The 20,953-nt window shown below is 39.1% G+C and overlaps 1 protein-coding gene and 1 long non-coding RNA gene across 3 annotated transcripts; one reads left to right on the top strand and one right to left on the bottom strand.

Annotated features, from left to right (window-relative positions):
* On the bottom strand, positions 1–17,393 carry LOC124862674. The gene is made up of 4 exons (XR_007036979.1): positions 17,259–17,393; positions 14,074–14,146; positions 13,271–13,357; positions 1–184 (listed from the first exon to the last, which is right to left on the bottom strand). It is a non-coding gene; the product is annotated as an uncharacterized LOC124862674 (long non-coding RNA).
* On the top strand, positions 15,104–19,169 carry LOC124862648 (nuclear receptor coactivator 7). Of its 2 annotated transcripts, XM_047356697.1 has the most exons (7): positions 15,104–15,250; positions 16,326–16,521; positions 17,286–17,429; positions 17,557–17,709; positions 17,813–17,908; positions 18,114–18,187; positions 18,308–19,169. In XM_047356697.1, exons 1-7 carry the CDS (start codon positions 15,225–15,227, stop codon positions 18,444–18,446), a joined length of 828 nt encoding a protein of 275 aa, XP_047212653.1. In that variant the 5' UTR covers positions 15,104–15,224; the 3' UTR covers positions 18,447–19,169. The 2 variants fall into 2 exon arrangements, with proteins under 2 accessions (XP_047212653.1, XP_047212657.1); XM_047356701.1 differs by lacking the exons at positions 15,104–15,250; positions 16,326–16,521 and adding an exon at positions 16,548–17,014.
* The last annotated feature ends 1,784 nt before the right edge of the window (positions 19,170–20,953 follow it).

A 20,953-nucleotide genomic window follows, 5' to 3' on the forward strand; every position in this document is an offset into this window, starting at 1 on the left:
CCTTTAAGTACTTTGGTTCATTTCTGCTGCATAACCACTAATCATCATGTAACTACGCAGTAACTTTTCTTTGTTGCCTTGTTCCATATAGACCACTCGCCAGTAAGCTCCCAGTGCAGGAATCCGGTTACGAGTGCCGTGGCTGCTCAGCAGTCTGAGCTCTGTGTTTTGGGTACAGGAGCCCCTGCAAAAATGAAGTCAAAGTTAGTGTTATTTTCCACGTTTTAGCTTCCCTGACAGTTAGAAATGACGATGGCTGCAGACCTATGATGGCGGGCACACTAACACAGGGCGCCCCAAAGGAGACACAAATATCAGCAGGTAGATGTAGGTTATGAAGTCAATGTTATGTTAGTATATGGATATAGATATGTGCTGTAGATTTGGAAGATTTTCAACTTTCATCATTGTTGGTTGTAATGGTCAGTCAGTCAGTCATTTTCTATACCGCTTCTTCCATAGTGGGTCGCTGGGAAGCTGGTGCCTATATCCAGCAGTCTATGGGCAGGAGGCAGGGTACACCCTGGACAGGTTGCCAGTCCAGGGCAACACACAAACAACCATGCACACACTTATTCACACACCTAAGGGCAATTTAGAGAGACCAATTAACCCAACAATTAACCTAATCTTTGGACTGTGGGAGGAAGCCGGAGTACCCGGTGAGAACCCACACATGCACGGGGAGAACATGCAAACTCCATGCAGAAAGAGAGAGTTGAACCCAGGACCTCCTTGCTGCAAGGCAACAGTGTTACCAACTGTGCCACCGTGCAGCCCAGTTGTAATGTTGTTAAGGAAATCTTAAATTAACAGTAACAAAAGAAACAGACAAAAACACATGCAGCCATCCATTTTTAAATGCAAAAAGCGGGAGCTGCAGTCAAAACATTTCAGACAGTCAAGTCCCTTTTGTTCATACAAATACTGAAGTTACATATCCCATCTTCCTTTGGGTTTGAAAAGCAGGCTGAGTTTTCACATGCACAAAAAGTCTGCGACAAAAAAATCAAAATATAAATTGAACTATTTAAATGAGTAGATACACTATTTTTGCTGTATTGCAAAAAGGAGTAGTATTCTTCTGTAGATGCACCAAAAATTGACTGAGCACCAAATTTAAACCATTTTTGTGTCTTGTTACTCAGAAAAAATTGAATGTTTGCTATTTTTAGTGTTACTGAGGAAAACAGAAGTAGTACAAATATTTTTAAAAGAAAAACATATTTTCTTAAGAGAAACGTAGGCTTTTCATTTAGGCTGCTACGGAGACAACGAGAGAGACCTTAGCAAATAACAGGAAGGCCATTACAACAAGTTGCTATCTTTTACCCTTTTGACCTTTCAACTTATGTCTGTCATGGAATTTGCTGGATTTGGAAAGGCTTCTGGGAACCTCAGAATTAAGGTAAGGATCAATATTCTGTATTGCATACACACAGAGACTGATTGTAACAGTAATGCTAATTCAATTAATTGCTAATACGAAGGCATCAAGAAATAAAGCTTTATATCCATTTTGTATGTTGTAAAATATTAGTAAAACTTTTTTTTGCAGCGGCTACTCTTTACATACACAGTGTGACATCAACTCTGCCCCCATATGAACAATTAATGACCATTCAAAGTCAAGACCATAACAAGAATATTGTGAAATTCATATTCTCAGCACTATTATCTCTCACAATTTTATCCTGACTATTCTGGTAGTTCAGGACAGCTTTCTGTCTGGCCTTTCTGCAAAGTTGCTCCTTTTTATGCTAATATTAAAAGCCATCACAAGCCCAGGAGGATGATATGCGTTTGGCCTCAGCGCCAGAATGAAATGGGCCCAGTTGTTTACCGTGTATTTGTGTTTGCCTGCTATTTACTCTGCTTGGTCACTAGATAGTGTTGGAGTTCACAGGTGCAGAAGGGACAGGTGCTTCGCATTGACTAATTATCCGGAGGTGTATTTAGACTGGAAGCTGCCAGCACTTTGATGCCTGAGTTTTAGCCACCAGTGACTGTTTCCAGACCTCGTTGAGTTCAAGTTGGTTTCCAGACTCTTAAAGAGTATTTTCTGACTTCTGGATAAGGATTCAAGTCTCCAGTTATTTCCTCTGGATCAAGTTCTAGCTGGCAGCTTCCTGGCTCTTCGACCATCCGGATCAGCTCATAAGCGAACCCTGTCCACCCTCCAACCAACTCTCACGCAAGTACCTCCAACCTGTGCTCCACACCATCGATCCACTCTCATCACACAGTCCCGGATCAGAGCTCCTAAGGATCTACCTTCACTGAACTGCTCTTGCGTTACGCTCTCAGACCCCGCATCTCTCATCCCTCTGGCGGTCCATCTTCCTCCCCCCAGTAAGCATAGAGACAAACTGCCTTTACAATAACTGTTTATTTCCTCTGGTCTTACCCTCTCCCCATCTTCTGTGCAGTTGGAGATTTACCAGTCCAGGATCTCAAACCCATTTCACTCCTGTGAAAATAAATGTTTTAAACTTACTATCTATCTCCTGAGTGTTATTCTGCATGTGGGTCAGAGCAATAACAAAAATTATGACAGAATACTCAGGCTAACATGACCCAGCAGAAGCACTTAAGAGAACCTTATCTGAACATTCATCACAGATTCTAGCTCATGATTCATCTCTCATTTCCCTTGCAGAGCAGCAGAGACAGACCAACGTTCAACTTGAACAAATTGCCTCAATGCTCCAACACACTCTGATCAGACAAGATTGCACTGCAGCAGAGGGCGCCAAAGCCTCCCCGGTCTCACAGCAGCTTCCTCACTCTTGTGACGTCACTTCCCCTTACCCTGAGAAATATTCTGGAGAGGTGGGTGATTGTTGGGGTTTTCTTCTTCAGTGTTCGCTTGTTTTCAATCACTCCCCACAATCCTTCCCACATGATGATGTAAAGATTTCTTATATTCTGGGTTTATTGACTAGTAAAACTTTAAGATGGGCTGAGGCTTGCTTCCCCAATTGTAATCAATTTGGGTGTTCTTTTGGTGATTTTGTGCAGGAGTTTAAACAGACATTCTCAGCTGAAGCAGATCAAACTAACACAGCTCGCCACTTGTGGTCTCTAAGACAAAGAAATAGACCAGTCGCAGAGTTTTCGGTTGATTTTCGCACTTTTGCAGCCGCTTCCAGTTGGAACAACTGTGCACTAAAGACTGCCTTCTTTCAGTCCCTTGATGAATCTCTAAAAGATGAGTTAGTATTGCCAGACGAACCTAAAACACTTGATGAATTGATCGCTTTAGCTACTAGGGAAAAGGAGGTCCCGAGTAGAGCGAACCGCTGTGAGATCTCAGGTCCCATTTAATGCCCCACCTTCCACCAGATCTCCTTCTCGGGCAGCAGTTTCCGACTCAGAACCCATGCAGGTTGGGTGCACCCACCTCTCTCCTGAGGAGAGACAAAGACGCAGGCAGGAGAACCAGTGTTTATATTGTGGTTCTCCAGATCATTTCATAGCCTTATGCCCCCAGTGTCCAGTGTGGCCAAAAGACAGGGTCCGTTGGTCGTAGAGGGAAGACCGACGGACCAACACAGTCCCTTCAGACCCCCCCGACTCGTTCTACCTGCCTCTATTGTTTTCAATCAACAGACTCAAAATCTGTCTGCTCTGATCGATTCTGGTAGCGAGCAAAATCTAATCGATCAGGAGCTAGTAGACCGAACTAAAATAGAGGTGGAACCCCTTCCTTCACCATGCTTAGTTTCAGCTCTAGATGGTCAGAGATTGCATAAAATATCTCACTGTACTAAACCTCTAGAACTCATACTTTCTGGAAATCATAGGGAGAAGATTTCATTCTTTGTGTTCCCTGTTGCCCAGAAACCTTTAGTTTTAGGTTTCCCGTGGTTACAAAGGCACAATCTGAACTTAAATTGGTCAGAGTGTCGAGTCAAGTCATGGTCCACTCATTGTCTCTCTTCCTACATCCAGTCAGCTGTCTCTCAAAGTCCCCCTGAGTTAGAAAACATTGATAATGATCATCCAGATCTCTCTCAAGTTCCCACCGAGTATCACAATCTGAGACGGGTTATTAGTAAGGCCCTGCATTGATTATAGGGGTTTAAACCAGATGACTATCAAGAACAAGTTTCCCCTTCTTTCTCTCCTCTATTCTTTTCTCCTTCTTTTCTTTTTTCCTTTTTGCCCACCTCTCTCTCTTCCTTGCTTCTTTATTTTTCCTTTTCATTTCCGTCCCCATGTCCATTGCAATTGAAATAATCCCACAACAGTTTCTAATAAAGTTTCTTTTATAAATATCGAGTGGAGCTTTATAGCGTTAGCTGTAATGATCCACTTGTGAAAGTAAATCTGTTGGACTTCTTCTTGGCACTTAAGACAACAATTCTGATCGCTACTTTGCCGGACAGGACACAATTAAAAAAAGGAATAGCGGGAGCAAATAACGACGATTAAATGTTCAACTGTAAACTAGCCTTCACTGTAAAGTTAATTTTGAAACCGTATCAAAAACAAGGATGCCCCTTCTGCAACATTTTTGTGCAGCTATCCTTGAAAAGTCTTGTGGTTTTTTACGGCACCTTGATGTTTTAATGACGATATTGAATGCAACATTTTAAGTTATGTTTTACATTTTGGGTCTTATCTTGTTAGACGTTCTTAAAGTGAAACCGAAGAAGATGTCCTCCAGATATCTTGTACTGTTCACTGTTTAAACAAACAAAACAGTATTTCTGTTTAATCATAAAGGTCGAGAAGCTGTGCTCTACTGCCTGCCCTCCAGTAACTTATGGTCAAACATTATCAGGAGGAATTGCAGAAACAGGCACAGGCTGGTTGCTCCTCAAGCCAGACATTAGGCAGTCTGGATGAAATATTAATATCAACAGGTTTATTACTGTACATAATAGCATGCGCATTTGTCCTAAGTCAAAACACAAATTGTCAAGCTTGTTACTACTGGTATTGAGGTACACAACTTACTAGCATGGATATGAGCTGCAGCACCTACAGCACCTGTCAAGAAGTCTATAAAAACTTTTGCTGGATTCCAACTTAGCTCCATCTGCTAAATGTTGTCCCTTTTAAAATAAAAAATCACCACAAAACAAAATAGCTGGCTGAAATAGGGCTTTGCATAGCTCAGCCCTTTTTCTCAACTTTTGAGTGCACTCTTAGTCAATGTGATGAAGAGTGATGGGGAAGAGATGAAGACAGACGGAGGGAGAGAGACAAAATGATACACTGACCAGTTGACACACCGAGCCAAAATGTTGCTTCCGATAAGACAAATAATTGGATTTCGCTGTTTTTATTCCCAAAACATTCTTCAATCTTCCAGCAAAATAGTTTTTCAACATGCTTACAGTTTCAGTTTTGAAATCCAAAGAGATGGAATTGCAGACCATCAATCAGCGTTCCAGCCTCAGAGTAACCTGCCCCTACACAGACAGCAACGGAGTGAGCCAAGACTGATGACCAGTCCAGAAACAAAACTGAGAGAGCAGATGAAACCTGGAGCAGAAGTGCTGTTTGACAGAAAGACAGCATCTGACCCAAGTGAACCCAACTAGAGGTACTTTTTCCCATCAGATGATAAGGCAGTATTATGTCACCTGACCTTTAGGGCTTCTTGTTAATTAGTCATCACTGGGATTAATTGATTCTTTTAACACCTAGATGTAATACAGTAATTCATTTCTTGTTGAAACAGATATATTGTACAGATTTTCACAAAACATTTCTCTTTCCTTTCATCAAATGTGCTATTTAGGCTCTCTGGCAAAGATAATTTAGTCTTGAGTCAGATAGATTTGAATGAGGAACTAAACCCCTAATCAACTTTTGTTGCAGATAAACTGTATAAACTGGCCCTTAAATGTGCTTTATGTTACTGTGCTATTTGTGATAATTCATATAAACTTAGGTCATATAAACAATATTTATCCTAAAACCGTTAATGCTGCCTCTTCAATTGAATTTTCCTATTGGTTCAAATGGTACAGCTAGGTACATGCTTATATCACAGCCCCCACGTTCGGGTATAAAACCGTCTCACTCAGTCACACGTCCCCATAGCGAGTCAAGAGTTGGAATTGTTCCTCCGCTGCCTCAGCAGTACCGGATTCGGGCATCGCTGAGTCAGCACCATCAGCCAGTGGCTTGAACTGATAAGGCTCAGGCCTGCTGGGCTCCGTAAAGCCTCTCTTAACCTCCAATGATGAGGGGGTTGAAAAATCATCCACCTCAATCATCCTCCTGACTACATCCCGGCTTAACCCCTTCTGCTCATCCCCTACATTTGGTACTGCCCACTTTGTTGGCATTTTTCAAAATATGTCTGGGGGCAGAGTTATTCTTTTACATGGGGTTTAGTTCCACTTTAAAGATTTAAAACTGATTAAAATACAGTGCCTTGCGAAATTATTCGGCCCTCTTGAACTTTTCAACCTTTTGCCACATTTAAGGCTTCAAACATAAAGACATAAAATTCAAATTTTTTGTGAAAAATCAATAAGTGGGACACAATCGTGAAGTGGAATGAAATTTATTGTGTCAAACTTTTTTAACAAATAAAAAACTGAAAAGTGGGGCGTGCAATATTATTCGGCCCCTTTACTTTCAGTGCAGCAAACTCACTCCAGAAGTTCAGTGAGGATCTCTGAATGATCCAATGTTGTCCCAAATGACTGATGATGATAAATAGAATCCACCTGTGTGTAATCAAGTCTCCGTATAAATGCACCTGCTCTGTGATAGTCTCAGGGTTCTGTTCAAAGCGCAGAGAGCATCATGAAGACCAAGGAACACACTAGGCAGGTCCAAGATACTGTTGTGGAGAAGTTTAAAACCGGATTTGGATACAAAAAGATTTCCCAAGCTTTAAACATCCCAAGGAGCACTGTGCAAGCAATCATATTGAAATGGAAGGAGTATCAGACCACTGCAAATCTACCAAGACCCGGCCGTCCCTCTAAACTTTCATCTCGAACAAGGAGAAGACTGATCAGAGATGCAGCCAAGAGGCCCATGATCACTCTGGATGAACTGCAGAGATCTACAGCTGAGGTGGGAGAGTCTGTCCAAAGGACAACAATCAGTCGTACACTGCACAAATCTGGCCTTTATGGAAGAGTGGCAAGAAGAAAGCCATTTCTCAAAGATATCCATAAAAAGTCTTGTTTAAAGTTTGCCACAAGCCACCTGGGAGACACACCAAACATGTGGAAGAAGGTGCTCTGGTCAGATGAAACCAAAATCCAATTGTTTGGCCATAATGCAAAACGATATGTTTGGCGTAAAAGCAACACAGCTCATCACCCTGAACACACCATCCCCACTGTCAAACATGGTGGTGGCAGCATCATGGTTTGGGCCTGCTTTTCATCAGCAGGGACAGGGAAGATGGTCAAAATTGATGGGAAGATGGATGGGGCCAAATACAGGACCATTCTGGAAGAAAACCTGTTGGAGTCTGCAAGAGACCTGAGACTGGGACGGAGATTTATCTTCCAACAAGACAATGATCCAAAACATAAAGCCAAATCTACAATGGAATGGTTCACAAATAAACGTATCCAGGTGTTGGAATGGCCAAGTCAAAGTCCAGACCTGAATCCACTCGAGAATCTGTGGAAAGAGCTGAAGACTGCTGTTCACGAACGCTCTCCATCCAACCTCACTGAGCTCGAGCTGTTTTGTAAGGAAGAATGAGCAAGAATTTCAGTCTCTCGATGTGCAAAACTGATAGAGACAAACCCCAAGAGACTTGCAGTTGTAATTGCAGCAAAGGGTGGCGCTACAAAATATTAACGCAAGGGGGCCGAATGATATTGCACGCCCCATTTTTCAGTTTTTTATTTGTTAAAAAAGTTTGACACATCCAATAAATTTCATTCCACTTCACGATTGTGTCCCATTTGTTGATTCTTCACAAAAAATTTGAATTTTATATCTTTATGTTTGAAGCCTGAAATGTGGCAAAAGGTTGAAAGGTTCAAGGGGGCTGAATACTTTCGCAAGGCACTGCATATTATTTTATTCAAGGAGACTGATATGACTTTTAATCCTCACTGATGGTACCCATGTATTGTGTATTGTCATATAAGGCTGGGGTTTGAAGAACCAACGTGCAAACAGGTGCAAGGGAGCCACATGATGAGGAGCAGATTTTCTTTAATAATACTAAACTTGAATAATAATAATAATAAACTGGAAGACTTAAAAATAGCAGGACATGGAACATGGGTAGGTATACAGGCATGGAGCAGGTAGTAAACAGGGAAGTTGAGGTAAAGGACATGGAGAGGGTAGTAGCCAGGAGGAGGCAGTGGTGAGCAATGAAAACCTGAGGGTATAAATACAGATGTAGGGTGGAGAGATGACCAGTGAACAACAAGATCTAATCATGAGAAAACATGGAGCAGCTGGTGGCAGAGAGAATGCAAGAGCAACTGAAAGAGGGAGTCATGTATAGGCTTTAGTGATATATTACCCCTATTCAATTCTTTACAGACAGTAATAAAGACATGGTTATGTACAACATTATATATTAAAAGCGTGATGCATTTCAAACATTTAACATTTTAATATCTTTCTCAAACATTAATTGGTGGCTTTACTGTGTTTGTGTTTCTGACTAGGACCTAACGGTAAGTCTTACTAGAACCCTGAAATTTAACTAAATGAAATTTTAGTCTTTATTAACATCTTCTGATGAATTTTGGGGACAAATGAAAACTTCCCAAGAGTTTGCAAAGGTGCCATCTAAACTATTACTTCATAGCTCCATTTCTTGCAGCTTCTAGCGTAGTAATCATCTTAGTAAACTTGTTGACACCCACAAAGTGTGCAGCATTGTTATGAAACAGTCCTTTTCAATGGGTCATTGGGCAAGTATGCTTGGTTCTTAAGAAGGGAGAAAAGCTTTCACAACCAATAACAAGCAAGAAAATAGCTCCTTATATCACCTTTCTAAGAGGAATCACTTCACTGATATTAATAATGAATATGTTGCTCTTCTGAAAACCGCAAACAGTAAAATGAAGGAAATCATAAGTGCTTGTATCATATCTCTTCCTATAAAAGCTACAAGCATGAGTATAATAAATCCAGTCCTTTATTTTTCTCTATAGCTAGTAGATCTGACACTTTTAATATTTGATATAAACAGTGCTTTTAAAAGAAAGTTTAGTTGGAGCATTATTTAATAAACCAAATAAAAAAATCTTTACTAAAGAACCTCAATGCTTCTGGGAGGGTTTAACTCTATTGACTGAATATAGTTCACCTTGAACAGAAATTTGTGAACTTCAGATAAAATATCACTAAGCTGTGCTACAATATGTGTCATCTTTAAAATGCAGAACAAAGGAACTTTATGGACAGGGACCTCTGTCTGATTTGGCCTGAAACCAAGCAGGTGAGTATGTGAAACCCAGGAGGCCAGAGCAGAACGGAGAGAACCAGCGGCACGCTCACAGCATTTCACCTCAGAGGAAAACAAAAAGTGAAATTTGTTTGCACTGGTTTTTACATGTGTGGCTACATAAATGAGTTGTGCAACTCAAGAGGATGTACTTCCCACACATAGTGCTGGTGATTCATTTTGTTTACTAAAATGCTGTTTTAATGGCTATGTATTACCAGTAGATACTGTGACCAACCCAAAAGTATGTCACATATCGCAGGTTATTTGGATAAACTGCTTTAAAACGTATCTAAGTCTGTATTAGAAAATCTTTTACAAACTAATAAACTTTACTTCACTATACCTTCTAGAGTGAGGAGGTATGTAAGCTAAGTCACCTATAACACTTTTTCCCACACAGAAAAAAACACCCCCGCAATACTTTCACCACAACGAAGAACATTCCACTCTCTGTCTGTAAAAATGTACAGACTGGTTTATGTATGAAAGCTCTGCCCACCTGATCAACCTGCATAAGCGTCGGAATGTATGAGAACAGCTTTAAACCTGTTAAAAACGTAACCTGTTGCAACAGTGGCACTCAGGGTTATTGAGTCACAGATTGACACCACAAGTTAAAACAGAGGTCCATAAAAAAAACTACATAGAAGCAGAGCAGAATACTGGCCAAGGATTTTTTGAAAGTAAAGTCTAGTCTAGTCTAAAGTCCAGAAACAGTTTAGAGTGCTGAGAGTTGATTTTGGCAGAGCACCAGAATGTTAATCTGATACTCCCATCAGGGTTAAACTCAAACCCAAAGTAGACTGTGATGCAGGAAACAGACAGCATGTTTTAAAACCATGACAATTCTCACTATTGATAAAGCAATAAAAATGAGTTAAACGTAACTGCACACAGAATCTGTCTAATGCTAAAGAAATATGTAGTGAAAAAACCAAAAGTCTTTCTGTCCTTCAAAAGAATACTGCTGAATTGATTTTTAGACTGTCTTACTTTTTGCACCAGATCGCATCTTTGCTCAGATACACCTAAGCCCGAACTGTTTCATAACTCTGGCAGATTTAGATTTGGAATAATATTCATTCAATCGAGAAGATAAGACAATACACCCTAAACTCTCAATATAGATAATAAAACATTGAAGAAAGAGTATAACATTTTTCTAATTTTATTGACATTCATTCCATCCATCCATCCATCCATCCATCCATCCATCCATCCATCCATCCATCCATCCATCCATCCATCCATCCATCCATCCATCCATCCATCCATCCATCCATCCATCCATCCATCCATCCATCCATCCATCCATCCATCCATCCATCCATCCATCGTTAAGACTTGAAAGTTTCTCTTCACAGATGCTCTCAATCCAATTTGGTTGGGATTGTTTTGCAAACAATTTTAGTCAATTGATGTTCAAATCTGGTAAGGACATTTTCCAAAGACCTGCAGCTGTAATTGCAGCAAAAATATGATCTATTCCACAAAATCTCACTTCAAATTATCCAAAATATCTATTCACCATCACAATTATTTATCCTCTTACTAACTTTTAACCATTTGTCATGATGGTTGTGATGGACTCACATCAAGGGCACAAAATAACTCAGAATCTGCTGTTGTTTTTTTCTGTTTGTTTTGGCAGCAGAACTTGGGTTTCCTTAGAAAGGTTGAAAGTTTTTTTTTTTTTTTTTTTTTACTATGAATGAGAAATGACGAACATCGCTGCGGTTCAGCACTGCTTTTATCTTGTACCCACAAAAATGCTCCATGTAGTCGGAACCTGCTTGCAGAGATAATGCCACAATTTGGTTTTTGCACGCTACAGTCGAGCTCACTCACAGATTTATTTTAACCTCATTAAACATCCATGGTTCTATCTGCAATCTAATAAAACCACCAACCTTACAGAGGTGTAACCAATTAACCCGGATTAACACAGTGCAGTCAGAACTGTTATGCTGTCACAGCATCTAAATGTGTCATCTGCCGCATGCTGTTGGACTGATTATGTCACTAAATGGTCATTTAATAGTAGTGTTAGTTAACAATTGCTGAGTCAGACTTGTACGGGAGCGACGAGGAGGGTGATAAAAAGTGGGAGAGAGAACATTACTGCCACAGATGCTCAAATTGCTTTATAATACTGACATCGAGAATGCACTGCAAGCTAAAACCTTGATTGTGCTAAAATAAAACCTGCCTCTAACTGCAGTTTATGAAAGAAACCTTCAGAGAAGCAGATCCAGTATAAACCAGTTTCTGAGCCCTAAGATTTGCTTCAGCATTTTCACTAACCTGCACACATTTTCCAGCAGGCAGCAGGAAAACAGCACTTTGATTATGAACAAAAAAAAGCGAGGAGAGTTTGAACCAAATACACTAATCTGCTCATAATTTGGATATATTTCAATCTTAGACTTAATAAGCTTGAAAAATAGAGCTTTCTTTGTATCAAATGCTAGAAAAGAAGTTAAATAACAAGCATAAAATCTTATAGTAGACTTGGGAAATTGACATCCCTCAGTAAGCACATGCAGAAGCCTTGGGAGTTTTGGCAACAACCACTAATGGACTTTTGGACAGCTGAAAATCAATGTCACAGCACAGATCAGCTTGTGGTCAGTGTGAGATATTGATTCTATCCCTTTTTTTCTGAATTAAAAATGTTACAGCGATATCTGCCAATTCATACTGTTAAAGGGCAAAAACTCTTACTAGCTCTGCTGAATAAAAAGCATGTTTAGGAGTCAGTGCTGGTAAAATGTATTGCTTAAGCTTACTACACTAGATTGTTGTTGAGGTCTTTGGTATCCCATTTGGTAAGCAGCTTTTTTCTTCTGGATATTCATATCTTTCCAAATTTTGACACATTACAACCACAAACTGTGATGTTTTTAACAGGGATTTTATGAGACAGGGCAACACAAAGTTGCACATAATTGAAAGGTGGAAGGAAAAGGAAGTACATTTTTCAATAATTTGTACAAATTAGATCTAGGTGGCATACGTTTGTATTTATCAATCTTTAATCTGATACTCTTAAATAAAACCCAGGTGCTACCAAATAAACCTACTGTAGGCTCTTAATTAATCAAGATGTGTGTAATTTAATATCAGTATAAATACAGCTGTTCTGTGAAGGCCTCTTAGGTTTGTCAGAGAACATTAGTGAATAAACCGCATCATGAAGGTGTAGGAACCCAGCAGACAGGTCATGGAAAATGTTGTGGAGAACGTTAAAGCAAGGTTAGGATATAAAACAGTATCCCAAACATCTCACAGTGTTCAATCCATCATGTAAATACCAATGTTTAAACTCACTTGTCAGGCAAGGAGAACATTAATCAGAGAAGCAAATAAGAGGTCCATGATAACTCTGGAAGAGCTGCAGAGATCCATAGCTCAAGTGGGAAAATCTGTTAACAGGACATCTAATATGTGTGGACTCAACAAATCTAGCTTTTATGGAAGAGTGACTAAAAGAAAGCAATTGTTGGAACAAAGCCATAGTCCCATTTAAACTTTGCCCCAAGCTATAAAGGAAACAATGAAAGTTTGTGGAAGAAGGTGCTCTGGTGAGACAAGACCAAAATTTTACTCTTTGGTCTACATGCATCTTGCTATGTATGGCTGAAAACTAACCCTGCAGATCCACCTGAACCCACTACCCACATTGTGAAATATGGTGGGGGTAGGTTCTTGCTGTGGGGATACGTTTCTCCATCAGATTCAGAGAAGCTGGTTCAGTAACTAGAGCTAAATACAGGCCAATCCTGGAAGATATTTTAGATTCTAGTTAAGGCCTAGTTAAAGTCCAGACCTTAACAGAAAAGGGGTGGCAAGACTTACATTTTTCTTTTGATGAACACTCTCAGGCCAATCTGACTGAATGTGAGGTATTCTCTCCACTCCTCAGTCCTGACTGATCCTAAATCTCTAGTAGAAATATAAAAAAATCCATCTAAATTAAAATTGGATTTTTGAGAAGTATACCTTTGTGACCCACTTAACATTTTGACATTCTGAGATCCATGAAAGAAAACGTTTCAAACAATCTAATAATAGGATGATTAATTGCCATCCTCTTTCAGACTAGGAAACTGGCTGATTACAGGAATTGTGTAAGAATTTCATGGCTGATTGTTGACCCCAGACTGTCCTCATAGTCTTTAGGTCTGATATCAGAAGACAAACAAAACTGTATGCTTAAACACCATTAATCACCATTACCCTAAATCCTAATACAGGGCTGCCACTGTGAATAAAAAATACCTTATCTATACTCTACACTGTTGTATTGATTGATTGATTCAAAAGGGCTCAACATCATTATCCACTCAGACTCTGGAAACGTCCATAGTTAAAAGTACATATGTTTGGAGGGAACTCTTGCCAGGATGACTGATGAAACATCTCAGATGTTTCTGAGGATGTGAATCTAGTTTCCTTTATTGTACTTAATCTTTTCACTTGAATCACTTTGATTTAGTTTGAACATCAGGGTGTCAACATTAATCATCACTGCACACTGATCACATCTGAATGGCAAGTATTAAATAATTGATTGCTTATGAATGATCAATACTATACTCAGCCTTTGGTGCTCTGAATAAATCTCCAAGGTAAACGTTGAGTGGGAGACAAAAGAATACCTGATAGGGTGGAGCGTGCTCAGATACGTGGAGAGTGTCTGTCAACAGCGGCGTGTTTTTCTAAATCCTCAGTCTGAAAAACAAATCCTCAATAATCAGAAACAGAATAAACAACTAAACTAATGAGGTGGTTTTGACTTTAAAACTTCCAGCCTGTAATGAAAATCTATCTCCAGCCACACACTCCCTTACTCATCCCCTTAACACCTTGATGAATAGGCTTATTTTTTTTCAACTGTCAACAAGTTAGCTTTATATTTTACACACTTAAGGCAAATCAGAGAGAAACACACAAGAGGGGAAATAATGCTTGTGATAATTATAATAATACAGATGTGATTGTGATGGCAGGCAGTAATGTAAAGTCCCTGCAAATTTAACTGTCTTGCATTCAATTAAGAACCTGAGAGATGAAGCTGTGGACCAAAAAACTGCAAATTCAGTCTAGAAACAATTTCAAAGACAATATTTCTAAAGATTGTTGAAATTGAAGTAATACTTTTTAAATGCACTGTTGCTTTTACTGACTATCATCAAAATGTGGAATTTCTAAATCTCTAAGAGGAAAAAAAAAATGCAGCTACAACCTTAATTATTGAATATTTTGTGCTTTTTCCCACAGTATTCATGTTGATGTTGCAATAGTCCAGTAAAGCACCAACTCAATGCAAAAAAATCTTCCATACTCTGCACCACTGATGGGATGATAAGATCTAGCAGGGAAGACAGCCAATGAGGCAGATGGACACAATAAAAAAGGACAATCAAACAGACTGACATACTTTCAAGCCTTTTCTCCCTGTCAACTCACCATTTTCTGTAACTGATCCTTACTTTGACACAATTACTGCATGAATTATCACCAAACGTAAGGACAGAGACCCGAAACAGGTCAGGTTAATGTTTTACTAGATTTTGCTTTCAGGCACTGCTTCACAGAGTTCACTGAATACGTGCAAGTCGTGTGGAGCCCTTGATTAACCGAGGGGGGAGGGTTTCTAGTCAAAGGGGCTTATCTCAGCAATTGATCCGCTCCTATAAATTGTGGGGATGGCACAATTTATTGAGCAAAAGCTCCTTCAGCTCTGAGTCTTCAGCTGAGTCTTACATTTCTCTTCAGCTTTTTAGCATCTACAACTTCATTCTCAGTCATGGGAGTTGCCTACAGTGTTGGAGAGTAAGTAGCTCTGAATCTCTGAAAATTTTGAATGTAGTCCTTTGTGTGCTTTTTAATGTGCACTTACTCTACCACATATTTGTAAGAATACAGGAGAATTAGATTTCTTTCTTTAATAAACCCAACCATATATGAATGTACATGTAAGTCTTTTGTTTTTGGGTGACATTTAATGACTTAATGTAGTTATTTTTGTGACACCAGGAAAAGGTTGGATTTTCAGTGCAATTCTCAAGGCCAATGCATTTTAGATTTCTGAAATACAAAACATAAGAAATTATACTTAATTAAATAATAATGATTTAATAATCTTTAATTATTTCACATTTGTTTTTAGAGAAAGAATTTAGAAAGTAAAACAGTTGAGCCTTCAGGAAAAGAGTAGCTAACGTTTTACTTCATGAAAAACCTCAGCGCTGGAAAGCTAAAGCTGGGAAAGCTTAAAGAACGTTCTGGTTTTCAACTTTTAATGCACATTAGAAACGTCAAAGCTTTCTCAATATGTCAAATTGGATTCATCTTTAAGCAAATAAAGTACATTTCTAAAAAAATCTTTTCTTGAGCTACATAAGTACAACATACAGCTTTGGGGGAAAAAAAGACAACAGAAAACCACAGCAAAACTTTTTTTTTGTTGATTTACTCTTCATACGAACAGATTTCAGTATTTCTATTATATAAACATTTCTTTCATTTTTAAAATAAAAGTATTGTCATTTCATGCATTTATTTGCAGAAGAAAAAGAAAAAAGAAAAAACACTTTGCATGAGTTCAGAAATCAGTATTTAATGGAAGGACCCTGATTTTCAATCACAGCTTTTATGTCTAGACATGTTCTCCACCAGTTTCTGACAATACTGTTAAGGTAATCATCTAATCAGGACCTTGCTGAGTAGAATGATGTGTGCTTGTGCTTGAACTTAGCAATCACTGCATATATATATACTGTATGGTTGTCATATGTAAAGATTCTGAATTCAGAAAAGACATGCCTGTGGTTTCTTAATATTTTTCCCAAATCTGCATGCAGCTTTTTGTTTGAAATTAAATGTTCTTTGCTCCATTTGCTCGCAGGGTTGACCACCTCTACACCTTCTTTGTGCAATGGTCTCCAGACATCTACAATAAAGGCAAGAAGAAGCGCTGCAAGCCTTGCAACAATGTCAGAAAGAAACGCCACAATGCTTATCTTGTGGATAAGGAAGTAAATGGAATCAACAAGGCTTTTAGAAAAACTGTTAGCAAGCCCAAGGTTGCAAAGAAGTGGGAGGTAAGATTGCCTTGAGTAGCTTTACAATCAGACAAAGAACAAACAAGTTACAGTTTGCTAAGCTCTGCGTGTAAGCTATCAACTGTCAGAACATTCTTGGAGAAAATTAAGCCCCTCCTTTCTTACAGTACAGTTAGCTGAGAGCATTACTGTTAAAGCAAGTACATTTTGAAATGATGGAAAACCCATGTTCCTTATATGGACGTCCTTTCTCTTCATCATCTATACCTCAGAGGAGGGTTTCCGCTTCATTTATGAGGAAAAGGAAACTGTTGCAAAAGTTCACCACTGAGCAGCCATGTGTTGAGGTTCCAGCTAAAGAAAGTGAAAGCACCACAGAAATTATATAAGGAGGGAAAGTTGCCTTTAGAGAGCAGACATGTGGAAGCGCAGAGTGGAGAAGCTGACAGACAAATCAGAAACTATGAAGAAAATGCTGGAAAATATCAAAGTGCTTTATTTTGCCAGTGACTGTGCTGAGCCATATGTTGAGGTGAGATTGCTACATGGTAAATATAAGCTAAAAGGTGAAGGGTCTTTATTTGATATCATGCTCTCAAGGGTTTTATTACAGCAGCATAACTCTGAGCCATTGCGACGATGAGAAAATCAAGGATTTTGCCTTAAGACAAATGTTAAACTATATGTGACTTGTCTGTATATTCAAGTGAAAAACAAATAAAACGGCAGGCAAAAATAAAAATGGATCAGCAATAGAAAACAACTGTTTTTCTCACTTTGTGGCATCCTCTGCCCTCCTGCAGATCATCACAGTGAAGGACTCAAAGCGCCGCCTGAGTCTCTGCAGCTCAGTGGAGTCTGAGGTTGATGACAGTGAGTACCAGGAGGATGATTTCCCTGTCCTGAGCCACGAGAGCCAGCTGCTGGATGAATATCACCTGCAGAAGGTTAGTTGGACTCAACAAAACTGTTCAACTTTAGTGGAAAAGTTACATTTATTCTGAGTTTTGGCTTAAAGAGTTAGCACTGGATCCATAGGAGCATCATTTGATCCAAGACTGTTTTTTCCAACAGCTTGTCGCTCACTTGCCTCCAAGGACTCAGGGGTCTCCATGGCAACTGGCGTATAGCACGGTCATCCATGGGAGCAGCCTAAAGACACTCTACAGGAACTTGGCTAATCTGGACAGCCCTGTGCTGCTGGTCATCAAAGACATGCACAAAAAGGTTTGCATCTTGATCTTTGGTTTCAAAACAGATTTTCACACCAAAAACAGAAAACAGACTGGTGCATTGACTAACAAGCTGGTAATTTTTATGTTATCTTTAGGTGTTTGGGGCTTTTTGTTCAGATCCATTCAGAGTCAGTAAATACTGCTACGGCACCGGCGAGACCTTCTTGTTCAGTTTCAACCCTGACTTTCAGGTATTGGCGGATTTTATTTTTATTATCAATGTTAAATCTGCTGTAAATGTAGTATTAGTAAAAAAAAAAACTATATTAATTACTGTTGAAATAACTCAAGGAACACAATTTTATATTGAACTAATACAAAACTTCTGTATGCTTTTCAGTTTTGCATTGGGTTTCAGGACAAATTACTAATGTGTTGTGTTTGAATTCTCTTTAGCTATACAGGTGGAGCGGGGAGAACTCCTATTTTGTCAGCGGTAACTTGGAATCTCTGCAGATTGGTGGAGGAGGGTACGTTTGTTTTTATTCACTGAATCCTCATAGGAAAGAGACATTTTGTAATAAAATAATAGTAAGAAAAAGTTAAAGATTTCGTTTTTTAATTTTTATGTATCTTTTCTCTTTTTTTAGGGGTGGCTTTGCCCTGTGGCTGGATGCTGATTTGTACCACGGTGCAAGCTTTTCCTGCCCCACCTTCCACAACGCTCCTCTTTCCACACATGAAGACTTTATCGTACAAGACGTTGAAGTCTGGACCGTGCAGAACTGAATGGGAGCATTAAGTGAATGAGATTTTCTACTTAAAATTAGGAAACTTTAAGAGCCATCGTATCTGCTTTATCCAGATAAAGCATCCACTGTCAGAACTGCATCGGGGCCTGAGAACCAGTAACTGGTTCTGTCAGTGGGCAACCTGCTTGGTGAACTGGAACTGTTAGAAGCAAGTAGCAACATGCTGTGAGCTTCTGGGTGTTCACCATTTATACCCTGACCATGCCCTTCTATGATCCTAAAGAGGATTTTGGCACAAGGATAACACTGAAGACATGTTTGCTTACAATTTAAAAATGTTATGCATGTATTGTGATATTTGTGTTTACACCTGCTTTTTTGGCATTTCTTTGATGGTAAGAACACTGTAACAGGATAGGAGCTAAAGCTTCCTATCTGAGCTCCTCTAGGAGGTTAGGCTTTAATGTAACTCCATCTGAAAGGAGCAAATCTGAGATGAGGTGAGATAAAGCACAACTTTGCACTACAAACAGCTAAATGTATTGTCAGTGATATGTGGTGTTTGAGGAGGAAGGGAAATCCAACTGTTACCTGCCTGTCTTCTCATGTAATACTACTATGTTCCTGTTTGGAATACATATAAGCAAGAAATAATTAATATTTGAAATCTTTGGCTTATTTTTTAACTTAATTATTTAACTGTGAATCCTTTTTTTACAAAAAAATGTTGAAACAAGAAAATAAAGTATATTTTGATGTATGTCTGTTTTGTTTATTTGTTTGTGCATGAATCTGATCATGTCAGGCAGTTCTGCCGCTGCCACAGTCCCTTTTCCTAAAAAATATTATATTTTATTAAAACTACATAGTATTAAAATTTTTTGGAACTAAAAAGGCTTAATAAGAACCTAATAAAAAGATAAACGTTTTAATACAAAGCGTCTTGAGAAGTAGTTGACTGAAAGTTCAGATTGGTGAAATCTTTTAGCAAAAGGGTTACTTTTTCCTATTTAAACATGACCTTTCTCTAGTAACCAGCAGTTGTCACAAATTGGGATGGGCTGAAGAGCAGACATAAAGACACTGTGACGGGTTTTCAATACATTTACTGTAGAAAGGGGGAAAACTGGACAGTTCTACTTTTGTGTCTTGTTATCTCATTGCTCTAATGAGCCCCACTGTGATTTCCCCGAAATTATAATCATCAGATGCTGGAAAAACAAAAATCATCTTTAAATTGTTTAACAAAATAAGTACAAAGATTTGCATTTACAGGTTTGTCTAAACCCCCTGGTATTAGGTAAAACTAATAAAAAATACAAATTTAAGAAATAAGTTATGAACTTCTTGAGCTGAGAATGTATCTATAGGGAAATACGACTGATTTCTCACTATTTAAATAGAGAACATTTCATTTAACCTATCTGCTTTACTTAGCTGTAGTCAATTTAAGTGTCTTTTTTGGCACTAGGGGCCTTTATTTTTCAACAGTAGGCAGACAGGAAGGAGAGGCAGACATTCCCAGGTTCCCAGGTTCGGGACTTGAACCCAGGACGACTGCATTGAGGACTATAGCCTTTATATATGGTTGCGCGCTAACCCCTACACCACCAGTTTCGCACCTCATTTTAGAGTCTAAAGTAAGAAAAATATTACTTTGAATTTAAACTAATCTTTTCAGTAGGCAGTGAATATATCTTACTTAAAAATAAACAAAAAGTATGGCCAAATATAGACCAGGGAGATCACATAAAAAGGACCAACAGAAGAATTATTCACAAGATCTAAATGAGGGTCCCTATATAGAGGGAACACTTCTGATCCACTGATGAATTCACAACCTCCTACGAAGTAAGCTGGCTTCCCCTCCTTGTGGTGTGGTCTAGTGACCACAGCTCATCACAATGTTCTCTATCCTGCCTGGACAGATCTTCAACAAATCTCAGATGATTGTCCTGCAGGTAGGAGGATGTTTTAGAGATCATCTTTGTTAACTGGTGAGGTGAACTAAATGATGTGGCCTTTAGGTTTGGTTCTATTATGCTGTTTCCAGTGGCATGAGGAGCCTGTTTTTTTGTTCAAGCAGAACGGATTAGCCCTTATCTATCACCTTTCTCCATACATCTTCTTTCTCCAACTCCTTGACTCCAGGTAGTCTCAGATTCTATTTTTGAAAAACATGCAATACCTCAGCTGTGGTTTAGCTTGGGGAAATTAGTAGCTCTCGTTTTTTTATCAACAGTTAAATCATTTCTCCACAAAAAATCAGTAGCTAGTTCAGATGGAAGGAGTTCTTCCTGTAACCAGGAGGTTGTTGTAGTAGATGTAGGTTCGAACCCACGCTCCATCTGTCTCAGTTGTTGTGTCCTGGGAAAGACATTTCACCTGTTTCGCCTGCTGTTGGGGATCAGTGGGCTTGGTGGCGCTGATTGTATGGCAGCCTTACTTCTGTCACTGTGCCCCCGGCAGCTCTGGCTATAATGTTGCCTTCCACTGTCAGTTTGTGAATGCAAGTATGAATGGGTGGATGACTGATTGTGGTGT

This window comes from Girardinichthys multiradiatus, chromosome 3 (genome assembly GCF_021462225.1).
Source record: "Girardinichthys multiradiatus isolate DD_20200921_A chromosome 3, DD_fGirMul_XY1, whole genome shotgun sequence".
NCBI classification, from domain to species: Eukaryota; Metazoa; Chordata; class Actinopteri; order Cyprinodontiformes; family Goodeidae; genus Girardinichthys; species Girardinichthys multiradiatus.

Bases quoted from the DNA above. Each gene is read 5' to 3' on its own strand.
- LOC124862648 (XM_047356697.1), top strand. From the start codon at position 15,225: ATGGGAGTTGCCTACAGTGTTGGAGA. The intron at 17,430-17,556 runs GTTAGTTGGACT...TTTTTCCAACAG, and splicing joins ATGAATATCACCTGCAGAAG to CTTGTCGCTCACTTGCCTCC. The intron at 17,710-17,812 runs GTTTGCATCTTG...TGTTATCTTTAG, and splicing joins TCAAAGACATGCACAAAAAG to GTGTTTGGGGCTTTTTGTTC.